General features: G+C 37.7%; 2 protein-coding genes and 1 long non-coding RNA gene across 4 annotated transcripts in view; all 3 read left to right on the forward strand.

Moving 5' to 3' along the window:
* Nucleotides 1–505: 505 nt before the first annotated feature.
* On the forward strand, nucleotides 506–2,681 carry LOC122756870 (E3 SUMO-protein ligase ZBED1-like). Of its 2 annotated transcripts, none has more exons than XM_044007644.1 (3): nucleotides 506–719; nucleotides 812–1,459; nucleotides 1,671–1,754. In XM_044007644.1, exons 1-3 carry the CDS (start codon nucleotides 683–685, stop codon nucleotides 1,691–1,693), a joined length of 708 nt encoding a protein of 235 aa, XP_043863579.1. In that variant the 5' UTR covers nucleotides 506–682; the 3' UTR covers nucleotides 1,694–1,754. The 2 variants fall into 2 exon arrangements, with proteins under 2 accessions (XP_043863579.1, XP_043863578.1); XM_044007643.1 differs by adding an exon at nucleotides 2,475–2,681 and having other exon boundaries at nucleotides 536–719; nucleotides 812–2,418.
* Nucleotides 2,682–20,954: 18,273 nt separating this feature from the next.
* On the forward strand, nucleotides 20,955–21,205 carry LOC122756880. Its single transcript, XR_006356741.1, has 2 exons — nucleotides 20,955–21,120; nucleotides 21,174–21,205. It is a non-coding gene; the product is annotated as an uncharacterized LOC122756880 (long non-coding RNA).
* A 5,598-nt stretch (nucleotides 21,206–26,803) lies between these two features.
* The window catches only part of LOC26527348 (unconventional myosin-VIIa), a 146,950-nt gene continuing 146,814 nt past the window's right edge, over nucleotides 26,804–26,939 (forward strand). The window contains exon 1 of the mRNA XM_044007793.1: nucleotides 26,804–26,843. The gene's annotated coding sequence lies outside the window, so the exon portion shown is untranslated. The remainder of the gene's footprint in view (nucleotides 26,844–26,939) is intronic.

The following is a 26,939-nucleotide window of genomic DNA, read 5'->3' on the forward strand; positions in this document are numbered from 1 at the left end:
GGTGGTGAATTGCATTGCTGGTCGCGTGGTAAAATCTGCACAGCGGCAGAAGAGGATTGAAAGCTGCGTGCAGTATTTAGTCAGTCTGGAGCTCTCGATGTGAGCAGACGCGCTCAAAAGGGGAAAATAGAACTAACTAGCAGATGTAAAGGCTATAAGGCGACAAGTTTAATAAAGTAAGGAAATGTACGTAGAGATGGTTGCTTATTTATTCGTAGCTAGTATAATAATCAATTTGTTAGTTTACTAATCATAACTAACACTAACTGGTAGTTTGAACGAGGGCAAATCCCGTTCGCCAGAAGGTTAAAACTCTGGCAGTAAAATCGCGTGGTCTTGAGTGAGCGCCGGCGGCAACGCTGGGCGTTCCTCGATCCGCGGTCTACCGACCGTAGTAACCCCACTAAAATTCCACAACACGCTTTCGCAGCCCCGACCTCCGCAATCTGGAGTGCGCTTGATCGCGCCACTCGATCGCGGCCCGCGTGCAAACGCGTGGGCGTGGGCGTGGTCGGCGAGCTCAGGCCACGTGGTCGCCTAACCTATACAACTTCCCCCCCCTCTCCCATTTCTCTAACTCAATACGTCCCGTATCTACTTACAAATTTCTTGTGAGTTATGGCCCTGGGCAGACTGAGACTCTGACCCCGGCTGGAAAATAATGTAACCTTACAGTAGAGAAATGGATAAGTTTTTAAAGAGCAAGGACAATGGCGAAGGTAAATATTATTTTACTGCTTATGTCAGCCACACACGTGGTCTGCAGCTTTTGCGTTTTAAAACAATGTAACAAACACGCATTTGTTTGTAGATTGCGACGCGGATAAGGAAAATGGAGAGGAGGAGATACCACGTAAGAGGACCAAATATGGTATGTCTGGGGTATGGGATTATTTTAAAAAGTGTGCGGATGGCAAGACTGCCAAATGTACAAAATGTGGCCAAATATGCCAAACAAGTGGCAATACCACAAATTTGTCTGCTCATTTAATAAGAAAACATCCCAATTTGAGCACCATTGAAGAGTCGAAGGCTGCAGGCCCCATCTCAACGCTTCTTCAAAAAAAATATGATGCCTCATCAGCCAGGAAAAAAACACTGGACAGTGCGCTTACAACGTACATTACGTCTGATCGTCGCCCATACTGTGTAGTGGAGGACAAGGGGTTTCGGCATCTCGTCGAAGTTCTTGATCCTCGCTACCAGCTTCCATCAAGAAGAACATTGCGCGATGTCTGCATACCAAATCTCTTTATAGAAATGAAGCAGAAACTGCGCGAAATTCTTGATAAGATTGAGTTCTGCGCTGTTACTACTGACGGCTGGACTTCAAAAGCGAATGAAAACTATTTATCAGTTAGTTGTCATTTCATTACTGAAGAGTTTGAGATGCGGACAGCGGTTCTGTCAACTACAAAACTTAAAGAAGAAACAAATCATTCCGCACAAAACATTGCCAATTCTCTACGCGATGTATTCAATGAGTGGGGAGTTGCACAAAAAATAACGGCAATCGTAACTGATAACGCATCGAACATGAAAAGCGCTTGCGAAATTCTTTCAAAAAGTAATGTTCCATGCGTAGCGCATACAATTAATTTGATTGTACAAGAATGTTTGGCAAATGAAAATTTAAAGCCTTTATTGGCAAAATGTAAACAAATTGTGGGTTTTTTTAAGAGCAGTACCATAGCTTATGCGAAATTCAGGGAGGCTCAAAATAAGGAAAACCCACTCAGCCTAAAGCAAGAATGCCCAACAAGGTGGAACAGTGCCTATCACATGGTAAAAAGATTTTTGGAAACCAAAGATGCCATATGTAAGGTGTTACTCAACACTCCAAAGGCATTGTCGCCCTTATCAGCGGATGAAATTGTCATTTTGGAAGACCTTGAAAAGCTTTTGTCTCCCTTTGAGCACGCGACTAAGTCCACATCATCGAGCAGCTTGGTCACCGTGTCGATGGTTATTCCAGTATGCTGTGGCCTTCTTCATAACCTTGAAAGCCTCAAAGGCAACCTAGCTACTGAGGAGGGTGAGCGTGCTTGTACGATATTAATATATGGCACAAGAAACCGACTACTTAAGTACGAGTCGCGGTCAAATACAAGAATCTCCACTCTCCTGGACCCCCGATTCAAGAAAGATGGATTTTTATCACCTTTTAATGTCAGCGAAGCAGAGAAATTTTTAGAAAGTGAACTCTCTATGTTCAACGCATTGTCCGAGCCACATCCATCTTCCTCTAACCTGCCAGCACCAAAACCAGCAGTCCAACCCCACCCACTATTCGACTTTCTAAAAAAGAAAAAATCTGAAAAAATTAGAAGCATTCGAGCAGATTCAATTATAGGATTGAAACAATATTTTAACACGGAAAATGTTGAACCAAGTATTTCCCCATTGGACTACTGGAAGGTAAAAATACATAACATAAGAGTAAATCATTTTTAATTAAAACAATTTCTTCACAGATCTCAACTGACAACGCATTTAAAAGATGCGTGAAAAAGTTTTTGTGCGTCCCAGCAACGTCCACAGAAAGTGAACGAATGTTCAGCAAAGCTGGACACATAGTAAATGAGAAAAGGAGTTGTCTCAAGCCGCAGCAAGTAGATATGCTGTTCTTTATAAACAAAAATGATTGGACGAAGTAAATGATCTTATTAAATAATATAATCTTTGTTACATAGTTTAGTTTAGTTTATATGAAACGTTTTTTAATTTTAATAAGAAATTCATCTTTTGTTTTTTATATGAAAACTTTTTTTTTAATTTTGGGAGTTAAAATATGTTTATGAAAATATCGATACATCGATCTGAGACCCATACATAATATCGAAATATCGATCTACGTAAGTTCGATCTTTTCCCAGCACTAGTAAGAAGAGAGTATTCAAGAACCGGGGATACTCGAGTCCATCAGATCTACACAAGGCTATTGAACCGGTTGCAAAAGGTCCTTGCAAGAGTCAAGCAGAAGAAAATTGATAGAATACTAGAAAGTGCGGGCCCTGATACATCCTTCAATTACACACTCTGGAAGCTAACAAGTCGGTTTAAAAGGGTCGCCATACCGAAAATGCCAATAAAAAACTTATCAGGTGGCTGGTGTTATTCCAGTCAACAGAAAGCTGAAATCCTTGCAGACAGCTTAGAGGAAAGATTTAAGCCATTTAATCTTACTTCTGACAGCACAAGAAGAGAAGTTGAGCTAAGTTTAGAGACGCCCTTTCAGATGTCACTACCTGCAGTTCCAGTCACACTCCAAGAGATTGTGCAGCAAATTAATAAACTGAAAATCAAAAAATCGTCTGGAGAGAATTATACTGCAGTCTTGACAAGGAGTCCTAGCATAAACATAGCCACGGAGTCCTTGCAGCATTACGTGAATAGCTTTGAAGGATGGGCTAGAAAATGGAATATAGGCATCAATACCAGCAAGTGCGTAAACGTCACGTTTACGACAAGAACCCTGTCTTGTAGTGGCATTACTATGCTGGGTTCCACAATCCCACAAAAGAGCTCATATAAGTATCTTGGAGTTTTACTAGACAGGAAACTAAACTTTCGGGCCCATACTACCACGGTACAGCAGTCAGTAATGGCGAAAGCAAGAAAGATGACGTGGCTTCTTGCTTCAAAAAACAAGCTATCACTATGTAGCAAAACTTCGATTTACAAGAGTATTCTAAGCCCTATTTGGAGATACGCCCTTGAAATATACGGCATTGCTTCTAAAGCAACCTAAACAAAATTAGAGTTGCCCAAGCAAAGGTTCTGAGGCGAATATGTGATGCTCCATGGTATATGAGAACTCGAGACATCGAAAAGGATCTAAAGGTCCCAAAGGTGGGAGATATTTTAAACGTCTTGACAGTCATACAAATTTATTAGCCAGACGGCTAACTGCCAAGCCGAGGAAGAGACGCCTCAAAAGGTGCCACCCAACAGATCTTCCCAAAAGATAATCCGATAAAATATAAATAAATATAAAAATAGAATATTAGAATAAATAAAAATAAATTAGCATATTAATAATAGTAATAATATTAACATATATATATATATATATATATAATCTAAGTCTATATCTTAGGTCTTTTTTTTTTTTATTATTTTTAATGTAAAACTAGTTTAAGTTGCCACTATGGTAGCAGAAAGCTTGTTAATAAAATATAAACATTTTTACAACAACAAAAAAAAATAAATAAATAAATAAATATTTCGCATATTATCATAATTTAACACATTGAACGGTATGGAGTCCTCCGTAACGAGCCCAATGTATGACCTTATTAGTTGCTTTTTGTTCATTTCAATTTTAATTTTTTTTTTTTCGTATAATTTTAGACGACGAACAAATAGAAGAGTTTTCCAACAGTGCGGAAGGAGGAATCGTTTTCAAATGATGTACATTGACAACATGAGCTTTTAAATTTGAAATTCGATTGGTTTTAACCCTTTATACGGCCTTGTTGCATATCTGCAACATACCGTTTAAATTGAGTTATTTCGCAATGGGTATGAAGAAAGTGGTATGGCAAATTTTTTTGTAAGTCAGAATATGTGTTTTTTTGATTTTTGTAGCTGGTCACACTTGTCCACATGTCTTGCCATACAAATATTAAAATTTCCCGCCAATTTAGTGAATTGTGTATATGGTGTCCAAATCAATTTTATATTTGCAAATTTTTCTAATAACAAAAATTTTTAATTTGCGAACAACTACTTTTTAAATAAGGTAACTATATTAATAATGCGTTTGTAATCAAGTTTTTTGGGTTGTTGTTGTGTATTGTGAGTAACTTTTGAATATCGGTATGTTGCAGATATGCAACAAAGTACTATTAGGACTTCTTTTTTGCACTCTCAATTTTGTTGCATTTATGCAACATACCATTTATTGTGCTTATGTTTTATATGTCACTATATACTTCTTTTGTTGTTTTGTGTCATTATGTGTTGCTATAAATTTATTTTGGACTGTCTTATGTGTTTTATGTTCTTCTTTGAGGCCGACCTACACATATTTATTTTTTTGTAGACAGTATTTCTTACTTAGGAATAATGTCCGCAAGGGGATTGACACCTTCGGAAATCGCAAGATTTTTTAATAGTTTGGAGAGCGAGGACGAATTCGATTTTTCTGCCAATGAAGAAAGTGATTTCGAGCCAGACAAAGAAGAATTGGATGGTACGGATGAGGACATTGATGAGCAAGATGAACGTGCTGACGTTGATGTAACCATTGCTTCAAATAGCACTGGTTCGCCCAAGAACAACCAAAAAAGATCTCTGCTATGGAGACAACGCAACTTATTATCGAATGAATGTCAACTGCGGCTGCTCGCGAGTACTGCCTTGCCTCCTGAAGTAATGGAGCTTTCGGAGCCCATACAATTCATTTCATATCGATCGGCTTTTCAAAATCAGGCCAATTATCCAGGAACTAACAACAATTTTAAAAAAGTTCCTATGGAGCAGTTTTTGTGTGTCGACGAACAGATTTGTTCAACCAAAGCTAGAAATCATATGAAAAGATACAACCCGAACAAGCCTCATAAATGGGGATATAGAATTTATGTTCTTAGCGGTCATTCAGGCTTCTGCTATAAGTTTGAGATAGATTCAGGAAATGAAAACAAAGTTTTGCCTAACGAACCAGATCTAGGTGCGGCATCAAACTGTGTTGTTAGAATGGTCAGAGAAGTGCCCAGGCATCAGAACTTTCGAATTTATTTTGACAATTTTTTCAATTCCCTTTTGTAATACCCCTTTTGAAATACTTAGCGGATGAAGGAATTTTAGCTTTAGGTAATATTCGAAGAAACAGAATTCCAAATGACAAAACAATTGATAATATTAATTTGAAGAAGCATCCAAGGGGTACGTCTGTAGAATATGTCGCTGATTTTGACGGAGTTGACATATCAGTAACATCATGGGTGGATAATAAAGTCGTATCATTGGCATCCAACTATGCTGGAATACTACCAGAGGACAAAGCACGTCGATTCAACAAAGCCAAAAAGGAATACGTAGAGATTGACCGACCCTTTGCAGTAGCCCAATACAATAGCTATATGGGAGGTGTTGATCTGATCGACAGCATTATTGGAAGATATAAAATTTTACTAAGAAGTAGACGGTGGCAGGTTCGCATTTTTTACCATCTACTCGACTTGACAGTGAGTAATGCTTGGCTTTTGTACAAACGCGTTCATAAGGCGAATGCATCAAGCGCTAAACTCTTAGGATCTTCCGAGTTTCGGATAAATATTGCAGAGGTGGTAACAAAAATTGATACCAAATCAATAATGGGAAAAAGAAGTTCTATGCTCGAGAACGAATTGCAGCAAAAGAAAACAAAGAGGTCCTACGCAACGCGTGCCAAATCGAACGGTACGGCAGGATGAATTTGGACATTGGCCTTTGTGGGGTGAAAAACGAATAAGGTGCAAGTACCCGAAGTGTACGGGATTCTCGCAAGTAATGTGTGGGAAATGTGAAGTGGCCTTATGTTTCAACAAGAGAAACAATTGTTTTAAAAATTTCCACTTAAATTAAAGTTTAATAAATATGTATATTATTAAGATAATATGTCGTATAGTCATTAAATAAATATAATAATATGTTAAATAGTTTAAGAATATCCAAATTAAATATTACGTTCTTCTAAATACCCAGAGAACTATGAGTAATTTTTTTCCCCTTAAGCACATCTGTTGCATATCTGCAACAAATCCTTTTTATACCCTGAACCCATTTTCAATGGGAAATCAGGGTATAATGGTTTTGTTGAAATGTATGTAACAGGCAGAAGGAGGCGTGGCAGACCCCACAAAGTATATATATTCTTGATCAGGGCGACGAGCTGAGTTGATTTGGCCCTGTCCGTCTGTCTGTCCGTCTGTCCGTCTGTCCGTCTGTCCGTCCGTCCGTCTGTCCGTCTGTCCGTATGTATGAACGCGTCGATTTCAGAAGATATAAGAGCTAGAGACTTCAAATTTTTTTTAAAATGTCCGTAATTACAGCGCGCATATCAAGTTTATCATTAAAAATCGATAACTCATCCCGATCTTTTTTTATCGATAAAAAACCTTATTGAAAACCAGTTATAAAATTATATCTTCTACACCTTTATTGCTAGAGTCTCCAAATTTTTAATGTATGCTTATATGCAATTTATACAATTTCGGTTTTTGTTAAAATGTACCCCCACATTTAAACTCACCCCCACCCTCACTTTTGTAAAAAGTGTATTTCAAATACTAGAGACTTGTGCTTTGGCAATTACATGCATATTCATGTTATAATCATAATCTAAAAGTTTCATGAAGATCGTACGTCCATAAAAAAAGTTATTAAACAATTAAGTTCTCATAGTAAGCGCATGCGTGTGTATGTGTGTGTATGTGTTTGTGTATGTGAGTGTGTGTATGCGTTTGTGTCTGTATGCGTGTGTGTGTATGTATGCCTGTGTGTGCGTACGTGCGTGTGTGTGTGTGTGCGTGTTTCTTGTGTAAGCTGAAAGACGCGAAAAATTATTGAAATATCTATTGCTCCAAGGGTTCAGGGGATCTCGTAGTCGAGCAGTCTCGACTAGAGCTTTCTTACTTGTTCCTTTATAAAATCGTACTGAATCAAAATTTTGAAAAACCAAAAAAAAGTGTATTTATACTCATTCACGAAAGTGAATCAGTATATTGTTTTTGTGCAATGTCCGTCTTGCTGTCCGTCCGTCTGTCCGTCTGTCCGTATGAACGCAATCTATTTCGGCGCTATTGAAGCTAGAGACTTGAAATTTGGAACACATACTCGTGTATATCTCCGATTTATAAAGTGTTAAAATTTTCCCGATCCGCCCACTAGCGGCGTGGCAAATCGGAAAATGCATTTTCCGATATACCAGAAATCATGTTTGTTGAAGAGCTAGAAAGCTGAAATTTGGTATGTAGGTCCGCGTTGACCACCCAAGATCACGAGCTATGGCGGATATATCTACGCCCATTGGGGGCGTGGCAAATCGGATAAAACTGTATCTCCTAAAGTTGTAAACCTAGAATGCTGAAATTTTGCACGTCAGCTAATGGTATGATTCTATAAAGTCTGAAGATAAATTATAAGTCTACGACCATTGGGGGCGTGGCAAATCGGACCTGAAGTTATAGTGATTTTTTAAATTCTCCTATATTTTGGACACTATTGATGGCAGAGACCTCAAATTTTGTATATATACTCGGACTGATCACCCAAGACCAAAAAGTTTTGTCGGATATATGTCCGCCCACAGGGAGCGTGGCAAACCGCAAAAGTATATATCTCCTAAAGTATAATAGCTAGAAGCTTCAAATTTAGTTGAGTTACTGGTAGCCTCCTCTATCGATTCCCCAAAAATAATCTTTACGCCTCTTTAGGGGCGTGGCATATCGAAAAATACCCTGTAATTTTCACATTTTTTGAGGGTAAGCATTCAAAATTTGCAGTTAGGGTACCGTTATCTCTTTCTAAAAACTGACCAAAAATGAGGTGTCTACGCCCAGTTGGGGCGTGGCAAATCGGAAAAACCTGTATATTCTACAGTATTAGAGCGAAACTTAACTACTAAATTGTTGATGGGATGTGAATGAGTATTCCGCAGTCGGTAACGCCCGACTGCAACGTTCTTACTTGTTTTCATTTTCAGTTTTCTATCTAATAAAACAAACCGCATCAGAATCGGACGTGGTGCCATATAAAGGGTTAAGTTTGCTTTTGCATGTTTTGCATGTAGCAAAGTCCCCTTCCTCATTGGTATCAAAATACTTCCAAACATCACATTGTTTATTACGCGACAATTTTTGCTGTTGCTCGGATGCACATTAATACAAGACTACGCCTACGATCTGTTTCATTGCTACAAAGTATGCCGCAAGTGACTTCGGCAATTACAGTTACAAAAGTTACCAAAACAAAGCAAGGCAAAAACTGTGGAAGCTGTCGGCAGTCGACAGTTTTTCTCTAGCTGCGACTGCGACTGTCGCCAGTGAACGCAGTTCGAAGCGCTGCGCTGCTGATCAAGAATTGTTTTTTGCTTTTGCTGCGACTGCGACTGTCGAAAATGCTCGCAGCAACAGTTCTAGCATTCTCAAAACTGCCGAAGCTGCCGATTCCCGAAGCGCTGCGCTGCTGATCAAGAAATGTTTTTGCTTTTGCTGCGACTGCGACTGTCGAAAATGCTCGCAGCAACAGTTCAAGCAATAACAGAACTGCGAAAACGGTTCGCAGTTTTTTAAACACTGGTATGTACATACAAATATGTATGTATGCACGCACAAGCCAATAACGCACAAAAATGAAAATCCCTTGGCGACGATCAGTGTGACCGCGCCGGACCAAACGAAAAATACCAATTTGGTCTCAAAAATATACTATAAAATACTATTTCAAAGTTTACAAAATACCACTATAAATACCATAACAAATAAATCGTCTGGAAATTCAAATTATAATAAAATACCTTAACGTACGTATGTGTTCTCTGGTTAGTGGTGGCATTAAGCATTTGATTCATTAAGACTTAAAGAGTGACCAAACCGAAAATACCATATAATACCATAAAATCGAAGAAAAATGCTACTAAATACCTATATACCATTAAAATACTTTTGAGTAAAATCGGAGCTGATACCAAAAGTATTTAAAATACCATATTCGGTCACCCTGGCGACGATCCCATTATTGGCCTTCTGATTGATGACTGTTGAAAGAGTTTACAATGATAATGTAAAATTTTATATATAAATGATATAAACTGCGTTTAATGAGTATGTTTTTACTTACATGTATACATATCCAATTACATACACACATACATGCATATGTGCAATTCTTTATTCTTCCTGTCCTGTGCTGTAAATATTGTACGGGCGTATATATGTACATGCATACATACATACATACATACATATATACTAAGATAAAACTGTTACGAGTCGAATAAATGCTGCGACATATACTAACAGCAACGCTAATATGATTTAAAAGACGAAGTCAAGGTTGGATTATGACAACTTGCTTTATTGAATATCAACTTAAGACTAACAATTGTAGGTCTATTGACACGTATTTATGCAGTATTTATTTATGAGTATTCAGTGTTGGGCATTTCACCACACAATTCCAACACATTAACAATGTTGCGTCAACTTCTAATTGTCTATTATGCACTGTGTGAGGCTGTGTGAGTGTATGAGTATTCAGTGTTGGGCATTTCACCACACAATTCCAACACATTAACAATGTTGCGTCAACTTCTAATTGTCTATTATGCACTGTGTGAGGCTGTGTGAGTGTATGAGTATTCAGTGTTGGGCATTTCACCACACAATTCCAACACATCATCCGAATACTAGACCTAGGTCAACGAAGCTGCGCGCCTTGCAAAGACGAATCAGCTTAATGACGCGACCATACAGCTTCTGAATATTGTAGACGTAATCAGTATGATTATGTCACTTCCCTCTCCTTAAGAGGCGAGCCTGCGAGTCAAGGTGACACAGACGGGTAAAGTTTTGGTAAAGTTGATTGTGTCATCTCGATTATCGTGTTTTCCTGTTTTTGCTCTTCTGTTTCGACTGATGGCGTTGTTTGTTTGTTGGGCTCGTGAATTTGTTTTTTAAATTTTGTTCGAAATAATTTTATGGGGTTACAAGATACATATTTAAAATATAGGATTACAATTATGAATATGGTTATTGTGATTACAATGATTGTATATGTTAAAGTATTATTTTGTGATACAATTTTTACAATGTCATCATGTTTTATAGGTTTTACTTTAATAATTTCTATTGGGGGATACAATGGTGTAAGGTCAACTTCTAGTTGAAAATAGTTATCGCTTACAATTATGTCGTTTATTTGCAGTTTACATTGATTGATATTTATAATTTTGTTACCCTGAATATTAAGACTAACATTATTATTATTATTTTTTTTTTTTTTTTTTTTTTTTTTTTGGCAATTTTGTTTTACAATTGTAGAAGTTATGTTCCAAGTTACAATGGTATTTGGCTTAATTAAAGATTTTATTATCTTTCTCATAATAAGAAGTTGTGCTAATGTAATCGAGTTGATAGCCATTATGATCAGGATATGGGATAATTTTGATTGTATTAATGGATTGAAAGTCAATTGGGATATGGGAAATGATAGTATGATTATGAAGTAGAAACCTGTGGAATTTGAATTTGGTTAATTTTCTTTAATTTTTTAAACTGAGTTTTATAGTAACGTGTAATTCTATTTCTGTTAGTAATTTGGTAATGATCTGGATCTATTTTTTCAACATTTTTATTGGCTTTAAAGGGGTTTTCTAGTTTTCCTTTTTGTAATGGTCCTTTTCGATATCTGGTATCGACTTCGTATTCTTGTCGGTCACTGTTGATTTTATTTATTACTTTTTCTTTATTTTCTTGAGTGTTTAACTTTGGTTGTCCCGCATATAAAAATATGTGTGCAGGAGTTTGTCCAGTTGTGTCATGCTTAGTCTTGTGATTGTAAATGTAAAGTATGGTTTCTATTTTGCTGAGTTTATTTTCTTCGTCATTTAAAGTGTTGATTATTCTAATTTTTTCGTTTATTGTTTTGTGTAGTCGTTCTATGTCTGCTATTCCTGTTTTTGTAGTATTTAATTGTAATTCTACTCCTTCATTTTCAAGCCATTTTTTGAGTGCTAAGCTGGTAAATGCGCCGTCTCGGTCAGCTTTTAATAATTTTGGCTTTCCTAACTGATTGAATATACGCATTAATGCATTCTTGCATTCTATCCAGTCTTTTGCTTTAATATTTTCAAGAGTAGCGAATTTTGAGTAAATGTCTATGCAACTAAGATAATGTTTGCCTTCAGAGGAATAAATGTCTATTACAAATTTATCGCGACAATGTTCGGGTCTGGGAGTAATTTTCATTGGCATGTTTGTGTTTCTGTGTTCGGTTTTTGCTAAATTGCAAATGTTACATTCGTTTACTATGTTTTGTGTCAGTAATTGGCTGTTGGGGAAATAGTAAGTTTCACTGAAGAGTTTATTTGTTTTTTGAATTCCGGGGTGTAAGAGTTTTTCATGGGTTTTCAAAATAAGTTCTTTAAATTCGGCATATGAGTTTATATTTTTTAATTGAATGAGGCTTCGTAGAATTTTAGTGTGGCTAGTGTTGATAATTTCTTTATGTGCGTTTTGAATGATTTCGAAATCTGCATCACTGTCTATAAACATTGCACTAGTTTTTGTACAAAAATAGTCAATTAAATATTTTTCGGCTTTGTCTTTAGTCATGTTGTCGTATGTGATGTGAATTATAAGTTTTTTGAAGTAATTCTGTTTTGTAATATTTGGAATGCCTTTGGAAAATATAATTTGTCTTTTAAATGTGTTTATTGGTTTCTCTGTAATGCAAATTAAATTACTGTTATCTTCGTCAGCGCTATGTTGTGTTTCTTCTCCGAAATAAGTCTGTTCTATTTTTACTCGCGATAGAGCGTCAGCTATGTGGTTTTCTTTTCCTTTTATGTATTTTATGTCAAAATCGTATTCTGATAATTTTACTCTCCATCGGGTTAATTTTGAATTTGGCTCTTTCATTTTATACAACCAACATAATGGTTGATGGTCACTATTGATTTCAAAATGTCGACCTAGAAGGTAGTGTCGAAAGGTTTTTGTTGCCCATACAATAGCTAAAAGTTCTTTTTCTATAGCGCTATAATTGGTTTCGTGATCATTGAGGGTTCTGCTAATAAAACTGATAGGATGTCCGTCTTGAGAAAGTACAGCTCCAAGGGCTACGTTACTTGCGTCAGTTGTTAAAATGAATTTATTTTTGAAATCTGGAATTTTTAAAATTGGGTCATTGGAAATAAGTTGTTTTAGCTTTTCAAAAGCTCTAATGTATTCTGGATTTTTAGTGTCTATTTTTGCGTCTTTTCGAAGTACTGTTGTCATTGGTTTGGCTATGTCTGCAAAATTTGGAATAAACTTTCTATAATAACCGGTTAGTCCGAGAAAACCTTTTATTTCTTTAGTTTTTGTGGGAATAGGATATTTTAGAATTGCCTTGATTTTATCAGGATTGGGTTTTATTCCATCCTTAGTTATGACGTGTCCTAGGAAGGAAGTTTCTTGTTTTAGAAACTCACATTTGTCAAGTTGTAATTTGAGATTTGCTTCAGAAAGCTTCTCGAAAACTAATTGCAGTGAATGTAGGTGTTCTTTTAAAGATGTTGAATATACAATTATATCGTCAAGATATACTAAACAGTGTTTATTTATTAACGGTCGCAAAACATTATTCATGCAACGTTGAAAGGTTGCAGGTGCATTCTTTAATCCAAATGGCATACGAAGATATTCATAATGGCCATTTTTTGTGGAAAAGGCTGTTTTTTTTTATGGAATCTGTATGCATTTCAAGTTGATGGAAACCTTTTGCAAGGTCGATTGTTGTGAAATAATTGCATTTGCCTAGTTTTCCTAAAATCTCATCCATGTTTGGTATTGGGTGTCTGTCATTTATAGTTACGTCGTTTAATTTTCTATAGTCAATTACGATTCTAAATTTTTGTTTACCTGAAGCGTCTTGTTTTTTCGGTACGATCCATAAAGGACTACAATAAGGGGAATTACTGGGGCGTATTATACCTTGATCTAACATGTCTTGAATTTGGTGTTCAACTTCTTGTTCGTATGCTTGTGGATAACTGTATGGTTTTGTATACAAAGGTGAATTGTGAGTAGTGTTAATAACATGTTTTTCTTGATTACTGAAACTAAGTTGATCGCCTTCTTTGAACTGAATGTGTTGATATTGTTTCAATAAACTTATTAAATTAAATTTTTCTTCTTCATTTAAATGGTCTAGTCGGTAAGGACTTGAGTTGATAGATTCTTGATTTTTAGAATTATCTCTGATTGGGTTGTTGAGGTGTTGATAAGTTTCAAGAATTGGTTGAGCTACGAAATGATTTTGGTTTGTGATCGGAATATCATTGATTAATTTATACTTTTTATTGTATAAATTAACAGTTTGGGATTTATAATCTATAACGGCTTGTGCGTCTGAAAGCAGTTTTCTACCAATTAGTAGATCGTAATCTGGTGAAAATTGATGTAAAAGAAATTCATTATTACTTTTGAACAAGTTGTTTGAAAGAACATTCACCTTTTTTGTGATAGTCAAAGGTCCATTGCTGGTTTGAATAAGACAATCGGTATCATGAATTGGTAAATTGAAAATATTGGATGTCATCATATTTACGGTAGATCCTGTATCTATTAAACATTTTAAATTTTCCTTTATAAGTGATAACTATGTATTGTTGGTTTCCGAGGCTGGCAGCTGAAAAATTTTCGGCTTTCTCGATTTCTATTTCATTTGGTTGTTCTATCTCATGTTCGGTTGTGGCTGTCTGTGTGTATGTGTAATCTGAGTTTTGTGGGTAACTTTGTTCTTGGTAATATTGAGGATAGTATTGGGAATAAGAAGCTAATTGATTATAATATTCTTTCTGCATATAGTCGTGATAATTTATCTCTTCTTGATTTCTAGTTTCTTCATCTATACTCATTTTACTTTGTTCACTTTCTGCTTGTCTAACACGCTTTGTTGGTTGGTTGGCTACGCCAAAACTATTGAAAGGAGTTTGTTGTGGAGTTGTTTGTGTATGTTGTCCAAAACGATTATTGTCAAATTGATTTTGTCTGAAAATTGGTCTAAGTGTAGGGTTAAATGGTCTAACTGGGTTAGGCGTTGGTTGCATCGGTCGAGGTGAATAATGATTAGGTGGAAGATATGGTTGTTGAAAATAAGGTTGATATGGGACATAAGGATGGTTTGGTTGAAGAAATGTGGGAAACTTTTGAATATTTGGATTTGGATAAGTTGGCTTAAAATTTTTATCTTGCTTTTACTTTGTTTTGATTTAAATTTTGACAGGGTTCATCAAAAAGATTTTTTTCTTGTAATATGTTAATTAGTGATCTTAAATCTGGAATTTCGCAATTTATGATTCGAATACAAATATTGGTAGGAAGTTTTTGAATTAGGTCGTCAATACTTGTTTTAATTAATCGATCATATAGTATTTTTTCATCTTGATTATTTTCTAATTCTAGCTTACTCATCAATGTCTGCCTACGGTGTTCTGCTTCTTCCAGAAAAGCTCGTACGTTGCCTTTGAACGGAGTGTTCCTGAATTCCTCTAGTAGAATATGGTTCTTGGTCTGCGTCTTGAAGTTTAGGATTAGCTGTTTTCGGAGATCCGTCCATGTAGTTAGGTTGGTCATGCCAAGAGATAACATGACTTCACTGCTGATGCAGCTTTCAACAAGTCCAAAGAGTATTGATCTCTGCCTCGCATCGTTGGTGGTGTACAGGGCCAGTATATAATCGATCCGGTTGATGAACGTGTATAAAGCGTTTTTATTTCCGGTGAACTTTTCAACATTTTTAAGTTGATTAATCACTTGGGTCATGTTGGTATCAGAAAGGGGTGTTGTTGCGTCGCCTTCCATTTTGTTTATTTATTTAATTTATTATAATTATATTTTATTTATTATTTGTTGTCGGTTTATTTTATTTTTATTGATTATTTAGTACGTATGTTGGGGTTTGTATGCACTGATAGCACTTTCGAAGGTTTGCGAGAAAACCAAATGTTTCTGGAATTATATTCTCTTCGAATTCTATAGCGTCTTCTCGAATTATTTTCAAGTTTTTTGCACAATCCGCGGCTTTGGCAATATGCGAATTTCGGTATACACGTCACTGTCGAGGTTTTATTTTAAAACTTGACGCGATATTGACCATCGCGTGGGTTGCCTTCGCGTTTGTTGTTTAGCGGATAGCAGTAAACGGGACACAAGAATTAATAACTTAGTTATTGCATCAGGATCCACAATTTATTACTATCCTACCGGCTGCGCCACTAAGATAAAACTGTTACGAGTCGAATAAATGCTGCGACATATACTAACAGCAACGCTAATATGATTTAAAAGACGAAGTCAAGGTTGGATTATGACAACTTGCTTTATTGAATATCAACTTAAGACTAACAATTGTAGGTCTATTGACACGTATTTATGCAGTATTTATTTATGAGTATTCAGTGTTGGGCATTTCACCACACAATTCCAACACATTAACAATGTTGCGTCAACTTCTAATTGTCTATTATGCACTGTGTGAGGCTGTGTGAGTGTATGAGTATTCAGTGTTGGGCATTTCACCACACAATTCCAACACATCATCCGAATACTAGACCTAGGTCAACGAAGCTGCGCGCCTTGCAAAGACGAATCAGCTTAATGACGCGACCATACAGCTTCTGAATATTGTAGACGTAATCAGTATGATTATGTCACTATATATATATATATACACTCTAAAGTTTAAGATCATATGTCTACAAAAGAAATTATTCAACAAATAAATTCTCATAATATTGCTCACAAAGCAGCGCAGCCCAAGCGCAGTCGCTGCTTACTGCGCAGTTAGCAGAGCGCAGGCTTATGCGTGCGTGTGGATGCATGTGTATGTATGTGTGCATAAAAATGCAGAATGATTAGAATATCAGCTTAGAGGGTTCAGGGTATCTCCTAGTCGAGCAGTCTCGACTAGAGCCTTCTTACCTGTTTCTAATTAAAATTAAAACAAACTGATTAAGAATAGATTTTCTATGCTTAAAACAAGTGTGTCGAAAATTTTCCTAAATGTTTCGAAATGCAGCTTTATCAAATTGTAAAAATGGTCAGAAGGGGCCTTCAATTTAAGATATCTATTTATATAATGAAAATTTTTATTGAGTATCAAATACTCAGAAGAACACTGCATTTCATCCGATGACTTTAAAAGATTTGAACAAATTTCGCAATCAGTTTTTGTAGTAATTTGTAGAGAAGATACCCTGCAAAATATCGTAATGCATTTTCATAAAAAACATTTTCAATATTTGCAATGGTTGCATCTAATGATAATTCAACCTCAATATTTGGATCTAAAGGTTCTTGATCTACAGATGAATTCGTGGCACACTGCTCATGAAATACTGATAGGTTAGATCCGCTATCCTTTATTATATTAGCTAACATGAGATCTTCATCTGGAATACCATTTCCAGATATAGAAACAGATGCCAAGATTTTCATTGAAAGCATTTTAGATATAATAGAATTAAATTCAAAAACTGTTGGGTTAATATTGGTTGCTCCTCGACTTCTAATTAAATAAAATAAATTTTCTAAAGGGTCTTGGTTTAGTTTGGATGTGGCAACAAAGAAAGTATCACTGCTGTCATTCCAAATATTTTCCGCTAAAGCAATTATAGATGAGATTGTAATAATCATCCCATCAATACAATATACTTTTTGTGGATACTTCAGGTCATGAAAATAATCTCTCATTTCCTGAAGATACTCATGGACATTATTGTTTTCCTAAGTGCGCATCTATACGGATTACTGTCAAGTAGTACATGACTGTTTAAACAATCGAAAAGGTGTAATGTATGTAATGTAATTGCAAGAGCACTATCTTTACAATCAGTAAACCCGCCTGAATCTACAACTGTGCGTATCGCAGCAGCTACACTGCGGCTAAAAACTTGGGTGACAAATTTGAATTTCATTTTCTCAAAACAATTTGGGCTGACATGTTTTGGAGTCAATTTCAGTCATAAACGCGTCAAATTTTTAGTTTCAATTTCATATAATTTTCTTATTATACGCCATGAAACTGTGCCCTGAGGTGTGGAAATATTATGCTTTAAGAGAATATTTCTTAGCGATTTAACAAGATGTGGTACATCGAATATCGCAAATATTTCTTTATCGTTAACAAAAAAACTAGGATTGTTGATTCTCATGCCCCATCTATCAAAAACGGCCCTATTATTGGATCCCTGATCGCAAACAACGGCTTTGACATTAAGCCCCAATGCTTGCGATAGTCCAATATTTTCTTCAAATTTTTTTTTTTAGGTTAGTATGATTTATGCCACGAGCTGAAACCGTATAGCTTAAAACATACTTCCAGTTGTCAAACAGCCCCCTAGCAAGGAAAACACAGACTTGCTGTCCCAAAAATTTAGTCATTTTTATACCATCGTTTTCAAATCCCTGTATCTCGTCAAGAGATGAATTATACTGAAGACATCTCTTTACTTTAATTTCATCGCAAACTAATACGGTATATTTTTCCTTGGCGCTCATTTTTTCGACAATGCCCTTCAAGTTTTCTAATAGCTCTGGATTAAATCCAGGAACTAAATTTTTTTAAATCGCCCAGCGACTTAATTGCTTCTTACACGAGTTTTAAATTAAGAACATCGCTAAGGTAATCATATGTCCTAGCTGAGTAGAAATGAATATTTTGCGAAATAACTCTTTCAGCGCTGTTATAAACCTTATTTTTTATACCCTGAACCCATTGAAAATGGGAAATCAGGGTATAATGGTTTTGTGAAAAAGTATGTAACGGGCAGAAGGAGGCGTGGCAGACCCCATAAAGTATATTCTTGATCAGCGCGATGAGCTGAGTCGATATAGCCCTGTCCGTCTGTCCGTCCGTCCGCCCGTCCATCCGTATGAGTGCGTCGATCTCAGAAGTTATAAGAGCTAGAGAGCTGAAATTTGGCATGCATACTCGTGTGTACCATACGCAGTACGAGTTTGCATTATTTTTTCGATAAATCATCCGATAACTTTTTTATCGAGAATAATCAAAAAATTGATTTTGTTTTTTTAGCCCAATTTGAACACTTTTAGACCTGGAGTCTTCAAATTTGCATTGTATATAAAGTTAATCGATACAAAGATTTTGTAATTTACAGATTTTGGATACCACGCCCCCTTCGCCCCCAATTTGTAAAAAACGCATTTCAAGTACTAGAGACTTGTGCTTTGGAATGTACACACATATTCACCATATGATTACGCTCTAATAGTTTCATTAAGATCGTATGTCTACAAAAGAAATTATTTAACAAAGAAATTCTCATAACATTGCCCACACTGCAGCGCAGCCCAAGCGCAGTCGCTGCTTACTGCGCAGTTAGCAGAGCGCAGGCTTATGCGTGCGTGTGGATGCATGTGTATGTATGTGTGCATAAAAGAAGTGCAGATTTATTAGAATATCAGCTTAGAGGGTTCAGGGTATCTCCTAGTCGAGCAGTCTCGACTAGAGCCTTCTTACTTGTTTTAAAAAGCATTTTACATAAGACCTTTGATTGGTCTGAAACGTGAGGTAAATTGTTAATTGTCGTGAAGATATTAACATGCTTTGTCTTCTTTCTGGCTCTTTGGTAAATGTTTCTTTGCCTATGAGCATTTCTTAAAGATGAATATCTTTTTTTCAAATTAGAATTCTCTTTCTGTACATTCTGAAGAGCTACTTTCATTTCATAATATTTTTTCGGATAATATACCACGCTTTGCTCTCTTTTTAAACAATTTGAGCAAAACGAAGACCTACCGGAGCTTAAATCTTGCCACAATTGATTTTTTAAACTATTGTCAAAGCACAAAAAATTCTGCAAACTTTCTTCCTCGTCACTTTGATTTTGAATATTGCTGAACTGATGCTGCTGTTCTGGGTCAGATGGCTTCACAAAGTCATCCACTCCATTTGTCTAAACTTTTCCTTGGATAGCTATAAGGAGTAATATATTCTTCCTGAATGTCTATCGTATAAATGTCATCACTTACGTAAGCATTATTATTTGAAAGAAAGTTTGACTTGCACAAATTTAAGGTTGGGACTGCATTGACGCCTAATTTAAATTTACCAACGTATTTCCTTTCGAAATGCTTTTTGCAAATTTTAGATTTTTTCCAGTCGATATTACTGGGTAAATTACAAGCTTTTATCCACTTTTTACACCCTGAACCCATTTTCAAAGGGAAATCAGGGTATAATGGTTTTGTTGAAATGTATGTAACAGGCAGAAGGAGGCGTGGCAGACCCTACAAAGTATATATATTCTTGATCAGGGCGACGAGCTGAGTCGATTTGGCCCTGTCCGTCTGTCTGTCCGTCTGTCCGTATGTATGAACGCGTCGATTTCAGAAGATAAAAGAGCTAGAGACTTCAAATTTTTTTTTAAATGTCCGTAATTACAGCGCGCGTATCAAGTTTATCATTAAAAATCGATAACTCATTCCGATCTTTTTTTTATCGATAAAAAACTTTATCGAAAACCAGTTACAAAATAATATCTTCTACACCTTTAATGCTAGAGTCTCCAAATTTTTAATGTATGCTTATATGCAATTTATACAATTTCGGTTTTTGTTAAAATTTACCCTTAAATTCACCCCCTCACCCTCACTTTTGTAAAAAGCGTATTTCAAATACTAGAGACTTGTGCTTTGGCAATTACATGCATATCCATGTTATAATCATAATCTAAAAGTTTCATGAAGATCGTACGTCCACGAAAAAAGTTATTAAGCAATTAAATTCTCATAGTAAGCGCTCACTGCCGCCCATGCGTGTTTATGCTTGTGTGTGTGTATATGTATGTAATTGTTTGTGTATGTGTGTGTGTGTGTGTGTATGTGTGTATGCATGCCTGTGTGTGCGTGCGTGCGTGTGTGTGTGCGTGTTTCTTGTGTAAGCTGAAAACGTGAAAAATTAATGAAATAGCTATTACTCCAAGGGTTCAGGGGATCTCGTAGTCGAGTAGTCTCGACTAGAGCTTTCTTACTTGTTTAAATTAATCTCCTTAGATGGAAAAGAAAATAGTCTAACCGGAAAATTAATAGAGCTTTTTCTATAGCTCGCACCACACGTTTCAATAATGCATTTATCTCCACTTCCTCGTGATTTCTTTAAAATATTTGTTTTAGCCATAGTTAAAAAAAAAAAACATATAAATATTGGCACGATTCTTAACAATAGCAAAATCACTTAAATAATAATTTGTTAATGCCAGATCCCATTAACAAGAATTGCTCCTCCCGCACCACACAATGTTACGTTGTTAACAGCATTCTGTTAATAACATCACCCAGTTCTCCTACTGGTTCGCGGTACTTAGCGCCCGCTGAGTACTTCGACTTGCCTCACTTGCCTCTCCTGGTACTGACGAGACATATGTACATCTTATTACTAATGCTATACGAGCAACACAGCTTTAATCTTAGAAATAAAGACGAGGAAATTACAACCCGGTCTTTTTGCTTATCGGCGACGCCACCACTCCAACATTTGGTCCTTCGAGCCGGAGATTCGTCCACCTTCACACCAGCATTCCATCGGCCGTCGAGATAAGTACCCCATTCTTGTCTAGAGTAGTACATACATATATATATGCATAAATACACTGGCACCTCTCATCCGCCTTCCCTTGCATATACATATATATGTACTAATCTAGCAATATTTCGACTACATGCCTATATGTATATATTCTTATATATATAGATATGTATTAAGCTGTGTTTAAATCCGATTAATATTTATTAACACGAGAAGAACAATATCCTTTGTTGATCGTTTAATAAATTTATTTACATATGTATTCTGCCTTTTCACACATCCGCACATACTCATATTTATAACTAGTCGCCGGCTGCAGAGTGACATATATACATACATATATATGTACATGCTCCTCGCTTAACTATTAAATAAATCACATTATCCTTTGTTATTTTTAATAGTTTTATTTTGCAATTTAATAATTAATCCTCCAAGCATAATTATTTCTACTTGTTTTATTTAACTATTTGCTAATTGTGTGTCCGCTTTCTTCTGTTTGTACGAACATACGCTCATACATACATACACATCCATGTATGCACATATGACAACATATGGCGTACAAATAGCCAAGCAACACAATTAACATATATGTAAATTCACAATTGCAACTTCCACATACATATACACGACACATTTACAAAATAATAAACTTAAATTGTTAAATTGGTTGTTTTGTTTTGTGTCCAAGCAGCTGAGATCGTCACTAGTATCGATAACATTTTCAATAACTATCACCGGCCGCCACAATTTCTGACGATAGTTGTGTCACGATCAGTATTTATCGTATTTCAAAGAGCCATTGTAAAGCAAAATATAAAGCCACCCTTTTAATTATTAAATTTATCCTAATTAAATAAATATTCTTCTTCTTTGTTTTCGCTTTACTTGCTTAACAAGGCAATAATTCTTTTCCAATTTGCTCTACGTTCAGTTGACAACTTTCTTGCTCTTGTCAACTGAATTACTTTGCTCTTTGAGTGAATTTCTGTCTCCATATCAGAAATTTCCAGCAGCTAACTTCTAGTTAGCATCCATGTCTGATCGTTCGGGTCGAGCGCAACTTAGTGTACCAGCTTCGCGTCTGATCAAGCGCAGTGCCTCTGCATCACCCATTCCGTCCGGGAAACCGCAGACAAGCAGCACTTTCAAGCGTAGTCCGGTCGTCACCCGATCCAGTATAAAGCCCGCCAGTCCGTCTAAAATGTCGTTGTCTGACTTCATCTCGGCTGCGGATAGGCTCATCAAGTTTGAGTCGCGCATTGACGGTCCCGGAGACTCTAATGCCACCCAGGCGGCTCAGCTCCGGGCCTTCGAGATCCGTCGAGATCGGGTCAAGGCATTGTGGGATGATGCTGAGCAGCAATATAAGGTCTGTGCCAGAGCATTGAGCCAAGGGGCAAGCAGTGGCGAAGTTGAAGCCACGGAGGCCAAATTCGACAACTGCTACACAGTCTACGAGCGGTGTACGACCCATCTGGGTGTACAGATCGACGCACTTTCCGCATCGAGTACACCGCCCGCTCCTATGTCCGCTCCTTTCGCCACGTCTGAAGGCTGTCGCCTTCCACCCGTTGACATGGAAGTGTTCCACGGCGACTACTTGCGCTGGCCAACATTCCGCGATCTTTTTACTGCGATCTACATAAACAATCCGTGTTTAACTCCGGTGGAAAAGCTATTCCACCTTAATTCAAAAACAGCAGGCGATGCAAACGCACTAGTCGCAGAGTATCCTCTCACAAACGACGGCTTTGCATCGGCTTGGGTCTCTTTGTGTGATCGGTTTGAGAATAAGCGGCTGTTAGTCAACAGCCAGCTTAAAACTCTTCTCAACCTTTCCAAGATCACCAAGGAGTCAGGCTCGGCTCTCAGAGAGTTGCATAGCACTATGCACAGATGTGTCACGGCAATCGAGCATGCTCAGATATCCACTGAAAGTTGGGATTGCATTCTTGTGTTCCTGTGCACTTCAAATTTGCCGGAACAAACTCGATCTCTCTGGGAGCATTCATTGAAACGAAAAACAGAAATCCCAGCCTGGCAGGACGTCAGTCACTTCCTTAGCGAGCGCGCTCGTGCTCTTGAAGCTATGGAAGGTGACCGTTCTGTTCCAAAAGTTCCGAACTCAATTCCGAGATCTGCGAACCCTGCCCTTCCCGAACGACTGAACTCGTTCAGAACGCAAGTGGACACAATCGGCACAAGGTGCGATCTGTGTTCAAGAGAGAATCATCCAATCCGATTCTGCCATCAGTTTCTCCAACTATCCATTCATGAACGAGAAACTTACATAAAATCGAAGAAGCTTTGTCTAAACTGTTTCGCTAAAGGTCACCAGTTACGAGAGTGTACCAGTACTCACAACTGTTTCACGTGCAATGGTCGACATAACACCCTACTCCATAGGGACAATACTCTTCGGACCGCTGCTGCCTCCGCAACAGCTATAGCTCCGACTCGTACTCCAGTTATGTCCAACGTCCAAACGTATCTGGCTGCCAACACACGAGGTGTCCTCCTCGGCACGGCGGTGATTAATATATGCCATTTCGGCGCAACTTATCCCGCCCGTGCTTTAGTCGACTCAGGGTCCGAAGCGACTTTCATTTCTGAGCGACTGTTCCGAAAAATCAAGTTGCCATTCAAGTCCGTGCATACTCAGGTCTCCGGCCTGAATCAAGCAGTGACAGCTGAGGCACACAAGGTATGCAACTTTGATATTGGCTCTCCGTTGAAGCCGAGAATGCGAATCAAGGCTTCTGCTCTCGTCGTTCCAAATCTGGCTGGTAACATCCCTTCGTCCCCAGTTCCGCAACTCTTGTTAAACAAACTTCCGAAAATTCAGCTAGCTGACCCCGAGTTCTACAAGAGTGCGGAAATTGATGTCCTGATAGGCGCGGATATCCTTCCGACTATCATTCAGGGAGGTTATCACCCTAATATTTGTGGGCCTCTTATAGGTCTGGAGAATGTTTTCGGTTGGGTACTGACAGGCCCACTGTCACAGATGATACCAGGAACGGTCTCCTCCTTCACAACTCAGGTTTCCGTTTCGGAAGAGGCGAAACTTGAGTCTCCGCCAACCGTATCATCTGACGAAGCTCTTCCATTCCGAGCTCCAAACAGCACCACTCCGAAAGTGAGGGTCGGTTTCAAGGCTCTTCGTCCAGCACTGAATGATATTCTTCATTCAGGCCCATCATTTCAACCCGATCCTCGTCCTCCTTGTGCTGTCAAACTAACCTCCATGTTGTGTCCTAACGAGCAAGTAATTCTACCTCCAACTCATTCGATCTTCCAGATAAAGACGCCGTCATCAGAAAGCAGCAAGCCACGCGGTACCAATTCCTTCCAGTGCCGCGTGTGCCCAGGAGCCCACGGTCTCCGGGATTGCCAGCGTTTTCTGGGCCTTTCAGGGGAGAAGCGGATGCGTGCGGTACTTACACATAAGTACTGTACGAACTGCTTGGCTCACGAGCACTCCGGGCAATCCTGCCGAAGCAAGGGACGTTGCAAAACGTGTGGCCAGAATCACCACACGCTCCTGCATCTCCAGGGATCAGCACGTCTCTCCGCCTCGACTCCTAAACAGGCGGTCACAGCTCCGCTGACGACCTTGATCCGCACAGCAAGAGGTCTCCAGCTTGGACACGACGTCTTAATTTGCAATCCTTGCAAGGGGGGGGAGTATGTTAATGCCAGATCCCATTAACAAGAATTGCTCCTCCCGCACCACACAATGTTACGTTGTTAACAGCATTCTGTTAATAACATCACCCAGTTCTCCTACTGGTTCGCGGTACTTAGCGCCCGCTGAGTACTTCGACTTGCCTCACTTGCCTCTCCTGGTACTGACGAGACATATGTACATCTTATTACTAATGCTATACGAGCAACACAGCTTTAATCTTAGAAATAAAGACGAGGAAATTACAACCCGGTCTTTTTGCTTATCGGCGACGCCACCACTCCAACAATTAAATACCGTTTAGCACTCTCTCTGCAGATTTAATTCCAAATCGCTCGCACAATTAAAAACTCGTGGCAGTCACAAGCCAATGTTCACGTATTATGAGCATACACACTTACAATATTCCTCAGGCAGCAAGAATAGTTTCCCATACTAGCACATAATAGCTCATACATGTACATTTAAAACGGGACGGTAACTGACGATTGACGAAAATACTGAGAAAGAATTGACTTTCGCGCCGCACGCACACAAAAGCCCACACATGTAGCAAGGGACTGTAAATGTGTGTGTACATGCTCGTCGCGAAGATGTATTCCTTATGTGCACAACAGCCTGTGCGTGCGAACACATACATATGTACGTATAAATGTACATTTATAAATTTATTTTCCAATGTTATTGAATTATCTTTGTTTTTATTAATGATTTGTTTTTAGGTACATATATATTGAATTTTATGTTTTCTATTTTTACATTTATTAAATTTATGAAATAATATTAAACAGATTCCTATTTGAAACAATTGTTTTTATGAATTGATGACTTCGATAAGCAAGCACACGATCATTGATACAAAAGAAAAGGTACTTAAATAGAAATGCGATTCTACAACCCTAAATCGGTCAACCAATTTTAAGTTGAGGTAGGCACACGCCAATGTTCATGTCCCATGCATACACACATGTACATTCACACACGCACATGTAAAGGCGCACAGTATATAAATGCTTCTACAAGTGCTATTCCATAATTGTGAGCATCGCATCCCATGCGAGCACACACACAATCAAATGTATACATGTACAAGACCGACCAAATGCAAATGCTGGGCTTTAAAATTGCTACAGGCTGAAAGAGCTTCGCACACTGTCATACATATGCTCATACATGTACTAAGTGTGCAAGTGTGGCTTGCCGGTCGCGAAATCATATTTTTTATGCGCATCTACACTTTCATACCCTTCCCAAAAATCGTCGCGAACAAAAATTTCAATTTTTGTGCGCCGCTGAGAGTGATGATTTCAGCGACCATAGAGAGCGAGAGAGAGGAACTGAGAGAGAGAGAGTAGGACAAATGGCACATAGATGTGCTTCATACATAATCACGACCATTTCGACTGAGCGCTCACAGCGCACTGTTTTTGTCGTGCAATATTTTCACTGCTCGAACCTCCAGCGACCGAGCCGAGCAAATACGAAGTAAAGTGGTCGACCAACTTAACATTTTCTGCTTTAGAAAAATTTGTTCTACATGTCTAGTCCATGTGTTCTCTGGTCAGTGGTGGTATATACATATGTACATGGAATTTGAAATTAATCGACAATCGCAGAGTATGTTCCATTCCAATTCATGTCGATTATTTCAAGGACTATTTGCCGTCATTAGTTTGCGATTGGGTTGTCGAGCAATCAACAGTAATGTGGACAGTTTTGTTGAAAACATTTAATAGTTAAAACAAAAAACATATGCCGCAGACGTATTTCTTAAAATATTTTTCTCTGCCTAAAGTCTTAGGAAATATTAATGAAAAATATAAGTCTGGAAATATAAAATATTTTATTTGTAAGTACATACATGAATGCTATTCCATTCTCAACACTTCAGTGATAAGCGTACTAGATACATGTGAAATATTATGAATATTTATATTTCTCATTA

This window comes from Drosophila mojavensis, unplaced genomic scaffold, assembly GCF_018153725.1.
Source record: "Drosophila mojavensis isolate 15081-1352.22 unplaced genomic scaffold, ASM1815372v1 contig_19, whole genome shotgun sequence".
NCBI classification, from domain to species: Eukaryota; Metazoa; Arthropoda; class Insecta; order Diptera; family Drosophilidae; genus Drosophila; species Drosophila mojavensis.